Source organism: Nyctibius grandis, chromosome 1 (genome assembly GCF_013368605.1).
Source record: "Nyctibius grandis isolate bNycGra1 chromosome 1, bNycGra1.pri, whole genome shotgun sequence".
In the NCBI taxonomy this organism is placed as follows: Eukaryota; Metazoa; Chordata; class Aves; order Nyctibiiformes; family Nyctibiidae; genus Nyctibius; species Nyctibius grandis.
This window is the reverse complement of record NC_090658.1, coordinates 122,174,473-122,187,331: the sequence shown is the minus strand read 5'-3', so window position 1 is coordinate 122,187,331 and position 12,859 is coordinate 122,174,473. Positions and strand designations below refer to the sequence as shown.

At 37.7% G+C, this 12,859-nt stretch overlaps 1 protein-coding gene across 1 annotated transcript in view; it reads left to right on the top strand.

Annotated features, from left to right (window-relative positions):
• WDR35 (WD repeat domain 35) overlaps positions 1-12,859 on the top strand; it is a 47,138-nt gene continuing 34,279 nt past the window's right edge. The window contains exons 1-9 of the mRNA XM_068395530.1: positions 1-102; positions 769-886; positions 1,655-1,726; positions 3,929-4,021; positions 5,523-5,651; positions 5,863-5,996; positions 6,907-7,072; positions 7,167-7,312; positions 10,567-10,692. Coding sequence (XP_068251631.1) covers positions 79-102; positions 769-886; positions 1,655-1,726; positions 3,929-4,021; positions 5,523-5,651; positions 5,863-5,996; positions 6,907-7,072; positions 7,167-7,312; positions 10,567-10,692 — 1,008 coding nt within the window. The 5' untranslated portion in view covers positions 1-78. The remainder of the gene's footprint in view (positions 103-768; positions 887-1,654; positions 1,727-3,928; positions 4,022-5,522; positions 5,652-5,862; positions 5,997-6,906; positions 7,073-7,166; positions 7,313-10,566; positions 10,693-12,859) is intronic.

Sequence of the window (12,859 nt, the reverse complement as noted above, 5' to 3'; positions counted from 1 at the left end):
GCCGCGCCGGGCCCGTGGCGCCGCGCCGCCGTGAGGAGCGGTGTGGGTCGGCACCCCGCGCCCGGCCGCTCCGCCAGGATGTTCATCTACCTGTGCAAGAAGGTGCTCCTGGGGCAGGAGGGAAGTCGGGGTGGCGGGGGGCAGGCAGCCCTCGGGGCAGGCGGAGTTCCCGCTCCCCCGCACCCGGGAGCCCGCGGGTGCTGGGAGCGTGGAGGCCTCGGGGCGCTGAGGGGACCCTCGGGGCTTCCTCCCGGTTCCTGCGGTTGCTGCGGCTCTGCTGGCGCTGGGGGTGCGGCCGTGGGCTTGGTCCCTGCCCGGAGTGCTGCCCTGCTCTGACCTGCATGCTCCCTCTCGGCCTTGGTTTGGGGTTTCTTCGCTCTTCAGGTGCCTCCTAAGCAACTGCTCCCCCAGGAGCCTTTGGGCATAGCTCTTCAGCTGGAGACCAGCTTGTGGCAAAGGCCTGTGCACTGTGTGATCCCTCTCACCTGTTTTGTTGCTCATGGCACCTTCTCTGCACACGTTTGAAGATGTCCTGTTATTATTATTTACTGCGTATGTTAGATTTCCCTTTTCTCAAGCATTGTGTTGCACAGTTTCACTAGTGCTTGTAATTCTGATTCTCTTCTGTCTCTTTTTGTATGCACTGATCTGTTGATAGAAATGAGTTTATCTTTTGTGCTATCATAGGTGTCTTTGAGGTGTTCGAGGATTTTAAAATAAAACATGATTCTTACAACTATGTAGCGATACAAAATATTTCTTTTTCAGATTGCAATTCCTGGTAATGTTCGATTAAGATGTATTTCCTGGAATAAGGATCAAGGTTTCATAGCCTGTGGTGGAGAGGATGGATTACTGAAAGTTTTAAAATTAGAAACACAGACAGGTAAATGAGCCCTTTTTCTTTTTGAGAGCACAATTCACCACACTTAAGAATTCTGAAAGCATAACTCCTTCCAAGGGTTACTTGACTATTGCATATGTTTTAAATCTGTACATAGATAGTTATGTATTTGCATAAACATCAAATTTACTGTCACTTTCTTTTGAACACTTTTCCTCCAGCTTGTCTTACATGGCACACATGTAATTTGTCTACCTGTTATATCTGCTGAAGTTTTCTTCAGTGCTTCTTTTTTTCAGGGCATTTGTTTTGTTCTTGTTCTTTTTGTATAGGCTTACAGTTTGTTTTGGAACTTATTTCATTATTTCTTGATGTTTTTTGGAATGTTCTCTACCATCTTCATTATTTTAGAGAGAAAGCTGTGTATTTTTTTTTTAATAGATATGTTCCAAGAAAAGTAAAATCTAATATATTTCCAAATTATTTTAACCCTTTTTCTGCATGTAATGAAATGCGATAGCCATGGTTTTGGTTGTTGTTGTGGAGTTTTTGGTTGTTTTGTTGTTGTTGTTTTTTTTTTTTCCTGAAAAACTGCTAGACCATAAAGAGTATCTGAATTTGGATGACAAATGTGAATAGCAAACACATTGAACTGAGGGGTGGAAAATTCATCCTGCAGTTACGATTTACATATTTCGAGGTGACAAATTTTATCTCTGTAAATAGTGATTAGAGCTACAGTATTGACAGAGACACAGTAATATGTATGGTTTATTAGGTTTGTTTTATAGCTATTGTTGTTATTTTTAGATGAAGCAAAAATAAAGGGACTTGCAGCTCCTAGCAATCTTTCTGTGAATCAAACTCTTGAAGGTCATAGTGGTAAGTGTCTTTGGGCATGTAATGTACTTTTGATTAGAATAAAACAAATACAAAATTTTGTGAATTTGATAGAGTAATTATGCTATAACTTTTTATTATAAACCTGAAATAAAGATTATCAGTATTCTACTCAGGTACGTAACAGCTTGGCTATCTATTTTCACCAAGTTATCTGATGAAAGGCCTACAGTCAATCTCTCCTGATCTGTGAGTGAATTACTGGGTTGTGAATCAAAGTGACCTAGCCTTACCTCCGTTCTCCTGGCTGATACGGTGTGCATGCTGCAGAATGCATGCTGCACAAACCAAGCTCTGCTCTGCCTGTTACGATTTAAAGTTTGCTTATGGATTTTGCAAGGTTGGGTCTGTGAACTTTGACATTACAGCCTAACTTGTGTTTTGTATTACCTCAGGTTTTGCTTTTTCCTAATTATTTGGTCCCCATTTATTACCCTGAGAAGGAAGTATTGATTTTCATTTAAGTGGATGATGCTATTGTATGTATTATATTATATTATATTGGACTTTTTTTTTTCCCTTCCAATCGTGCAGTGCTACTGGTATAGTACTTGTTATCTCTGACTTCAGCATGGTTAATCTGGAAGTGCTAATCAGTTGCATGGGACTGGAATATATTTTTAGGTATTTACATAAAAGATCATGATACATTTGCTCCCATACGTTTGTTCATGGGCTGCCTTGATAGATGACAGATAAAGAATGCTTTATAGCAGAAGAGAAAAGATAAATTGATGGGCAGTTGATGCTGGAATTGCTGACTTAAAGAAACAACTATGTTCTACTGTGTTTTTTTCTTTTTTAAAAAAAAAGAACAATTTTCTCTTACACTGTATATATAAAGTTTTAAACTCTGTATGATAAGCTAAAATGAGAAATGAGACTAGAAGGCTTCTTAAGCATTTTTTCTAGCAACACGTATGTGGATAAGCCTGTTTTTTTTTGATAATGTCTATGAGATGTGCTTAGATGTTATGGTAGCTTGACATTTTCTTCTGCAGAAATCAAAGTTAGTTCAGTAAACCTGATCTCTGTCTTAAACATATCTTCATTTTTCCTTTGTTGTCAAAGTTAGTTCAGTAAACCTGATCTCTGTCTTAAACATATCTTCATTTTTCCTTTGTTGACAAATTACAGAATGTGTTCGTATGTAGACTGCAGTATAGTATACAGACAAAGTTTAGAGAGGTTAGAAAACAGGCTAGAGAAGGATAGTGTGTGAAAGTAAAAATTGAATGCAGGAAATTAGACAGGGAGGAATTAAACTCTTACATGAGAAATGTTACATGGTCATTATACATGGACAAGAGGATATGAAGAGAATGCTAAAATCCTTACATTATTTAAAGAAATGGTCTTTTTATGAGGATTTACAGTTGAAACCTTCCAATGGTCAGTTTTTTTTTAAGGACCTGGTTAAATATGATTGAAAAAATGAATACTGAGGAATTGATTTAGTGGATATTTTGAATGGATGTCTTCAATTCTGAAATAGATTACTGTTACCTTCAAAAATTGCCGACATTCAGGGTACCTTTGATTGTATCTGTTGATAAAGTTCATGACTGAAATGCTGAAAAATTGAAAGGACAGAGAGGAAATGGATGACTAGCGGTGAGGGCATGAAAGAGTGCGATGCTTAAAGTGACCAAGTTCTTATTCTGTGTTGAACTTATGAAATAGGATGCTGCTCAGAAACAGTTTGAAGATGTTTAAAGTCAAGTCAAATATTTGAGTAGGACCCCATATAAGACTTGAAGGTCTGAAGGGACCTGTGTAGAGTGCAGTTTTTGGTAAACATGAGGGAGATTTTGTTTTAACTGAGGATCAAACTACTAAGAGGAACAAAAAAATGAAAAATTCTTACAACAGTAAAGTTTTGTCAGTTTCCCAGACTAACATGTCAGAGGTGGTCAGAAACTGCAAAACTATAATTTGGGTTTAGTGTGTTGAAGTGATATTCTGAACAGAATTTGGAGAGGATGTTACTCAAGTGGGTGAATACAGAAGCAAAAGGAGCCGTTTCGGAGAATTTAGAGAGGAAACAAGTGACACAGAAAGAATGCCTGAAACTGAATCCAAGTCAGCAAGTTTCTGAAAAGCTCCAGGTTGATTAAGTTGGATGTGGTGGTTTTTATTAATTTATTTAAATAGTGTAAATAAAAAATGTGTATAATTTTCTAGGTTCTGTGCAAGTGGTGACATGGAACGAACAGTATCAAAAGCTGACTACCAGTGATCAAAATGGACTCATCATTGTGTGGCTGATGTATAAAGGTATTCTACAGGACAAATTTGAGATGGGATAATATTCCATTTTGTGAGAAATCTTTTTTCTTTTTTTTTTCTTCCCGCCAGCAATTTTTACAATTCTTTTTCAGGCTTTTTATTTTGCAGACTGCAAAGCTCCAAATAGATTTAAAACAATCTCTAAGTTTTTAATGTAATACGTGTCCACATTTTTCGTACTGTAGTCGCATATAAAAAGGCATTTGTCCTGCAGAGCTGCCTTAGGAGAAGATATCAGTTCTTAGCCATGTGCTTGGTAAACTGCTCTAAGTTTCTTATTTTCTCACCTCTGTTACTTTATTCCCTTGGAGGAAAATAGTGTATTGAATTAAAAAAAAGAAGCAGTGCTTCTTTGTGTAGGTTCTGTTTTGGGTGTCGTTGTAATATTTAAATAGTTCTGCAAAATGCATCAAGCACAGACATACTGGTAGAACTACAAGAACCTTGCAACCCTGCTTAGAACATCAATTAAATATTTTCATAAAAAACAATCTTTAGAAATGTTTAATTAAGGCAGTGTACTCATGACTAACCGGTGTGTTGCTGTAATTGTTCTTGGCCTTTTCACACATACATGCACTTCTTTGATACACTTAAATTCATTTGGAAGCCAGCAAATCTCTCAGTCAAATTAACAACTTTCCAACACATGTGAGAATAAAAAAGAAAATGAAAGGTTTTCTTTTTCTCTTGGGGATTTTTGTTTCATGAAAAATGAAAACAAATAAAATTGCAGCTCAGCTGCTCATTTCAGGAATAAAGAATATCACTTCATTAGTCTTTCTGCCTGATATGTGGTGGCTACTGTCATATATCATCTCTTAGTTTTGGAAAAGAGCCAGTAAATTACTTAAAACATATGCTATCAAAGATGGTTGTTCGCTCCGTTTATGTTTCGTAGTGTATTCTTTTCAGTTCTGAAATTACGTGAGCACGGATCGCTTCCTGTAGGGCCCCTCTGGGACTTTGGCTCCCCTCTCCGATTCCTCATTTGTCAGGTTCTATTTGGAAATAAGTAGCTCACATCTGAACACTAGTTTTCACAATAGTTGTGTCTGTGTCGTCTGGGGGACACTATAGCATAGTCTTGCTGGAGTTTTACTGAAAGGGCAGAACAACTTTGTTTTTAATTCCTATCCAAAACTTATTGCTTCTGTAGCTTGTTTATTAAATTGCAGAGTCATACGTAACCTACTATCTCATGTTTACTTATAAGCAGACCATTCTCAGGTTTCTCCATTTCATTGAACACCTAATTTGATTGCTTAGTAACTTTTCTAAACTTTTTGTGTGTCTGTATTACGTTCTATTTGTTTGTTTTAGAAACTTCAGGAATTTATATTGCTAAGAAATGTCACTATCGTCCTATTTACATATCTTTTTAATTGAGAGTAATTTTACTCTTTGAATTCAGTGATTAGTGTGTACCTTGAATCCACTAGAGGATTATCAAATCATAAGTATAACTTAGTTTTTCATTCACTAATAGGTGCCTGGTATGAAGAGATGATTAACAATAGAAACAAATCTGTTGTTCGAAGTATGAGCTGGAATGCTGATGGACAAAAGATTTGTATTGTATATGAAGATGGAGCTGTGATTGTTGGATCAGTGGATGGTAAAATTTAAGCTCTACTAATTGTGGTATTATATAGCTTTTCAGTATTATGTACATAGTGGCTCTGTTTCTCTACATAAATAGATTTAATAGTTACTTTCTAATTGTTGCTTTGACTTTCTTCAGCTGTTTCAGTTTTTACATTGGTAACTTGCATCCTATTTTTAATTTTGTGGTATGTTTATTAAGTACAATGCATGTTCTGTTACAGGCAATCGCATTTGGGGAAAAGACTTGAAAGGTACCCACCTGTGCCATGTGGCCTGGTCCTCTGATAGCAAAGTTTTACTCTTTGGAATGGCAAATGGAGAGATTCACATTTATGACAATCAGGGAAATTTTATTGTAAGTTCACAGTGGTATAATAAAGGTATTAACTTCAACAGGCATAAAAACTTACTTTGTCTTTATTTTGTTTCATGTTTGTTTGTTTAGTTGGTGAACTTCAGTACTGAGAACTGGACAAGGTCTTGTGCACAAGGTTTTTATTCAAGATTTATGCAGCTGCAGCTTTTTAATATAAATCTTTCTTTCTTGGTAGCTCAATGAATATCACTAATCATCTAGTGAAAAGGTGTCCCTGCCTGTGGCAGAGGGGTTGGAACTCGATAATCTTTAAGATCCTTTCCAACTGAAACCATTCTATGATTCTAATGCCTCTTTCTGCCTCTTTCTTTCTTTCTAATGCACTCTTTATCTTTCAGAAAAGCCCTTACATGTGTTACCAGATGCGCAGGGCTAATTATTACAAAAGTAAACATATCTTAATTGGTGTTCTAATTTGGACACTTACTTTTTCCAATTGTTTTTATATATTATTCAAGAGACTTTTATCAAGAAAATGCTGACAAAAGGTTTCTTTTTAAAAAATCTTGTGGCCAGGAATGGCTTGAAATGATTATTTTTTCCAAAGTTCCAGTGGGATTCCTTGTGTGTATGCACATGTGTGTGTGTGTTGGGTTTTTTGTTTGCTTTTCTGTTTGTTTGCTTTGTTTTTAAGTTACTTTTCAAAGAATGAAAATGCCAACATTAAAATATTTCTTTGTAGTTAAAATATGTTTTCATACGTCTGATCTGGCTTTGAATAAGGAAGTTTTTCAAACTCTTAATTTTGAGAATGTGAAAATTTTTCTTGGGATGGGAAAAAAATTTTGCATAGACATCTGGTCTTTTGCAAGGTATCAGTAGAGATATAACTTGTTCTTCTAAATAGCATGTTGTATATGACTTAAAATAATTAACCATTCTTGTTTAGGTGAAAATGAAACTGAGTTGTTTGGTGAACGTAACTGGAGCATTCAGTATTGCTGGAATACATTGGTATCATGGTACGGAAGGCTACATTGAACCAGATTGTCCTTGTCTTGCTGTTTGTTATGACAATGGAAGATGCCAGATAATGAGAGAAGAGAATGATCACAGTAGGTACAAAATGTGGAGTGCTAATTACTGAGCTAATCTTGACCCAAAACATCTACTTGTGTTTATATTCTTAATGTATTTCTTAAAAACTAGATCCTGTTTTGATTGACACGGGTATGAATGTAGTATGTATTCAGTGGAACCACTGTGGAAGCGTATTGGCGGTGGCAGGCTCCTTGAAAGCAACTTATCAAGATAAAGATGTAAACATTGTGCAGTTCTATACTCCGTTTGGTGAGGTAAAAATATTTAATATATAACTTAAATGTTTTTTTATCTTAGTGTGTTTTGTCTCTGTGGTCATTACTGGTGGAATTTAGATGCCAAAATGTAGGTGTTTAGTGTGTTTAACATGCTCTAAGGTATATAGGATATCCACCTGGATCACAGAATCACAGAATGTTAGGGATTGGAAGGGACCTCGAAAGATCATCTAGTCCAATCCCCCTGCCGGGGCAGGATTGCCTAGACCATATCACACAGGAACGCGTCCAGGCGGGTTTTGAATGTCTCCAGAGAAGGAGACTCCACAACCTCTCTGGGCAGCCTGTGCCAGTGTTCGGTCACCCTCACCGTAAAGAAGTTTTTCCTCAAATTTAAGTGGAACCTCCTGTGTTCCAGCTTGCACCCATTGCCCCTTGTCCTGTCAAGGGATGTCACTGAGAAGAGCCTGGCTCCATCCTCTTGACACTTGCCCTTTACATATTTATAAACATTAATGAGGTCACCCCTCAGTCTCCTCTTCTCCAAGCTAAAGAGACCCAGCTCCCTCAGCCTCTCCTCATAAGGGAGAAGCTCCACTCCCTTAATCATCTTCGTGGCTCTGCGCTGGACTCTCTCTAGCAGTTCCCTGTCCTTCTTGAACTGAGGGGCCCAGAACTGGACACAATACTCCAGATGCCGCCTCACCAGGGCAGAGTAGAGGGGGAGGAGAACCTCTCTCGACCTACTAACCACACCCCTTCTAATACACCCCAGGATGCCATTGGCCTTCTTGGCCACAAGGGCACATTGCTGGCTCATGGTCATCCTGCTGTCCACTAGGACCCCCAGGTCCCTTTCCCCTACGCTGCTCTCCAACAGCTCTGTCCCCAACTTGTACTGGTACATGGGGTTGTTCTTGCCCAGATGCAGGACTCTACACTTGCCCTTGTTATATTTCATTAAATTTCTCCCCGCCCAACTCTCCAGCCTGTCTAGGTCTCTCTGAATGGCTGCGCAGCCTTCCGGTGTGTCAGCCACTCCTCCCAGTTTTGTGTCATCAGCGAACTTGCTGACAGTGCACTCTACTCCCTCATCCAAGTCATTAATGAATATATTGAATAGTACTGGTCCCAGAACCGACCCTTGAGGGACTCCGCTAGACACAGCCCTCCAACTGGACTCTGTCCCACTGACCACTACTCTCTGGCTTCTTTCCTTCAGCCAGTTCACAATCCACCTCACTACCCGATCATCCAGACCACACTTCCCCAGTTTAGCTGCGAGGATGCTGTGGGAGACCGTGTCAAACGCTTTACTGAAATCGAGATAGACCACATCCACAGCTTTACCATCATCTATCCACCGGGTTACATCCTCATAAAAGGCTATCAAGTTGGTTGAGCAAGACTTCCCGTTGGTGAAGCCATGCTGAGTGCCCCTAATGATCCCCCTATCCTTGATGTGCCTAGAGACAGCACCAAGGACAAGTTGTTCCATCACCTTTCCGGGGATGGAGGTGAGGCTGACCGGTCTATAGTTACCCGGGTCCTCCTTCTTGCCCTTTTTGAAGACTGGAGTGACATTCGCTTTCCTCCAGTCCTCAGGCACCTCTCCCGTTGCCCATGACTTAGCAAAGATGATGGAGAGTGGATCTGGGAAGATGTCACAGGACCGGGTACCCTTTTAGAACAGCAAGTTAGTGGCCAGTGGGAAAATCCAAGTGCATCTCATAAAACATTAAATGGTGGGATATGTATAGTGTCTAACTTTGAGCACCTAACTCGGATACCCGAGTTCAGACTACAGTCAATAAGCGGTTTGGCATACTTAGGCAGCAGTCAAGATACTCAACATCTGTGTATTAAATCTGGAAGTACTTGTCTTTCTCCACTGGCTGTGTACGAGACCTAGGCATCTCTGAATTAGGAGTTTAAAATACAGCAGTGAATGCTCCCCTCTGTTTTTATGGAATCAGTAAAACTGAGAAAACAGCATTTGGTATCAGTAAAAACAATGGCTCAGGAACTTCAGAAAAGGTAAGCTGTTTCTCATCTTCATTTGTCTATTGGGGATATTGTTTTGTAAATGTTTTTTGTACTTCCAGTCTCTTTTATAAGATGTTAAATATTCAACAGTTGAGAGACAGCTTTCCTATATATTTTTGTTTATGTCTTGCCTTGCAAGGTAATTTCAGGTAATTTCACTTTCTCTCCTAGTAATATACCTGGAAATCAGTAAGTTAGTGTTAGGTATCAGAGTGTGAGGAAGTTTGTCCTTTGTACAGAGGAAGTACTGCTCAGCCCTGAGGGTAACTGTGGTAAGGATAGAGCTGTGCTGTGAAAGGGGTTAAGATCCAACATCATCTGTAGGGATTTCCTTAGTTGAAAGTATTAAATGGAACCAAAGGTCTTGGCAATAATGTTATGACTTCGGTTGCTAATGTCCTTCAGATTAACTGAAACAGGTGTCCCAGATTTTGTGTCTAGTGTTTAGAAGTAAATTCTTTAGATTTTAAAATTGTTTTATACTAGTTCTGATATTCAGGTATGGACTTAACTTTTTGGAAGATGGTATCTTCTGTGAATAAAGTGTGACCAGTATTTGGACTTGGTCTTTGCATCTGATCAAAGGCATGAAGTAGGTACTAAACTGTGTAAGTTCATTGATAACCGTTTATTTGGGCACAAAGTTATGCCCTCAAAAGGAAAGTTAGATCTCAGCATAAGTATCAGTGTTCTGCTCAGTAAAAAGTTGTATTTTTTTTAAAGCCTAACATCATTCAAAATGTTACAGTAAATAGTAGATTAATGTATCCTTTATTACACACATCTATATTATTTGCAAAAAAAAGCTTCCCACAAACAAGTGCTCTGTGGGACTAAGGTTATAGTTTTTGAAAACATTATTTTTTTCAATCATTTCCTTCATTCAACTTCAAATTCTACAACAAAGATATAAAAAAAAGATGGAAAGTGTATTTCTTTGCTAGCTCTTAAATTGTAAATGGACATCTAACTGCCTGCCTTAGACTTTTTTTGAAAGGGAACAAAAAAGAGGAAAATGTCCATTGCCCCACTGCAAATTGTGTGCCCCTGCAGCTGATTGATTGTATGCTCTTGAGATAGATTAGCGATATGTTTTTGTTTAAACTATCAACTGTAGTTAAGGGTGGTGCATCAACTGACTAGTACACTTCCAGCGTAAATGAAACTTCTGAGGCATTTATGTATTTTAGAGTGGTTTTCCTATGATAAATTCAGAATCTCTTTCTTTCCTTGTTTTAAACAAGCATTTGCGCACACTGAAAGTTCCTGGCAAACAGATATCTGCCTTGTCTTGGGAGGGAAGTGGACTGAGAATTGCGCTAGCTGTTGACTCTTACATATATTTTGCAAACATTCGTCCAGATTACAAGGTATGTTGTAATGTGGCACTTAACTGTATTAATGTTTCCTGTTATTTATTCTCTTTCTGAATGGATTGAAAAAGTAGCTTTAATATATAAATCAGTGCTTAACTTATGATTATTTTTTGATCGACACTAATGACTTGAAGTTTTATTGGAATGTGAGTGTCTGTCTTGGTGATGGAATGACTTAGCCATTGCTCTTATAATGAATTCCTGATTTTATTTTCATAATAAGGGAATGTATGTTTTGTCAATATTAACAGAATTGGGCATGATTCTAAATTTGGTAGTAATTGAGGCTGTCACGTAGGTAAGGCTCCAGTGTTTTCATTGCTCTTTGGTTAAACTGAGTGGGCTACGTGATACAATGGGAATCGTTTGAGTCTTTTTTTACTGTCATTTTTTTGGTGGTGAATTATTAGTTTGAATGAGGAGATTTGTGTAGAAACCTGAACAGTAGAAATGAATGCAACCTGATAGGCATACTTCCTACTTATATTTCAATTCCTAATATACTTTTTACAAGTGTGTGTTCAGCTAATTCCAAATAATAGTTTTTGTCTTGTCTACCATGTGGGTGTTTTTTTTTTTGTTTGTTTGTTCGTTTTAAAGAGTTAGGACTATTTCACTTAATTTTACAGTTTAACCAAAAATAGCGATAACTGTCCAGTATACAGCATTGTGTATTTTTTTTTTTCCCCACACAGGATATGTTCTTTGATCATCAGTGTGTAACCACTGTGATTAAAGAGAGAGAGAGTGTAATGTGAGGAACATACTGCAGCTATATTGAAATGTATTGTTCCACTCAGTTGTGAAAATCATTGGTCAGGGAGTTATAAACACAAATCTGCTAGGAAGAAATCTCAAATAGTTTGTTGTAAATCTGCTGGAAAAGACTTTGGAAATTTGAGCTGGAAATCAGTCTTGCAGGAAATGCTACCTAATGTTTATTCTGAGAAATGTGTAACAGCTGGAACACAGGCCTATTGCGTTTTCTTAAACTCATCAGTATCTATGAGACCATGTGTATTTCAAGATCTGGCACAGTTTGCAAATTAATAATATTTTGAAACCTTAGTTTTAGAAATTGCATGCGTAAGCTCTCTCTTTCTCTTTCCTATTGCATACTTAAAGTGGAAAAAGTTGTGCTCAAATTAATTTATTTCTGCAGCAAATAAACTCCTCACCTCTTGGTAGTATACTCAGTTTCAACGTTAAATATTTTTATGGTGAATGATATGTGTTGTCCTTCAATAAATAATGGACACTACTACCACTGTGTGCTTTCTGATTATGTCAGTGACTCCCTTTTAGGAACTAGATATTATCAAGGTGACAGTCATTAAATGGTAGTGATTCAAAGGTGTCATTAACTTAGGCTGGATTGAAATTAATGACCTGGGGATGAAGTGTTAGTATCACATTACCAATCTACTGAACACTCTGGTTTCCTGTATTTTTCAAGTATTCCCATAATAAGAGAAAGGGGGTTCTAAATTAATATGACAGTAAAAACTATGAATTGAGCTGATCTTTTTTAAACTATTAATAGTTTACATGGTATCTTTTTGGAGTTGTAATACTAATTTAGAGTCTGTAGCTCTAGTTATATTTTTTTCTGGTGTATATTACATTGTTCAAGTCTACACTGGATTTCACTTTATATTCTCATCATCCAGCATTCTGGGGCCCTTTGCCACTTCTTGAGATCAGTTTTAGATTTGACAAACATGATTTACAGTTTACTGACTTATTACCTCATAGCTTACTCCTTTCATATAAATTTTGAATATTCAGAGTAGTATAAGTTCCAGTTTGCATCTCAGGGAAGGATCTTGTGGGTAGGTAGTGCTCTCAGTTGTCAAAAACTACCTTTATTACAATTCTTTTATTTTTCTTCCTGCATCCAAAATGAGCTTGACTTTCTTGAAAATCCAAGTAGGTTATATCAGTTGGGTAATCTTCATTCGCATGCCTGTTGCCTCTCTGAAAGGTAATAAATAATAATAAATGAATGAGGTACAATTTCCAGGGCTAAAAATGTGATCACTGTCCAGTGTGTTGTGTTTATCCATGTCCATCTAATTGCATTATTTATTATATTATTTTTTTAACTTCTCTATCTTGTGTGAAAGCTGGATTTACTGATTTGTGATTTGCAGAATCATAA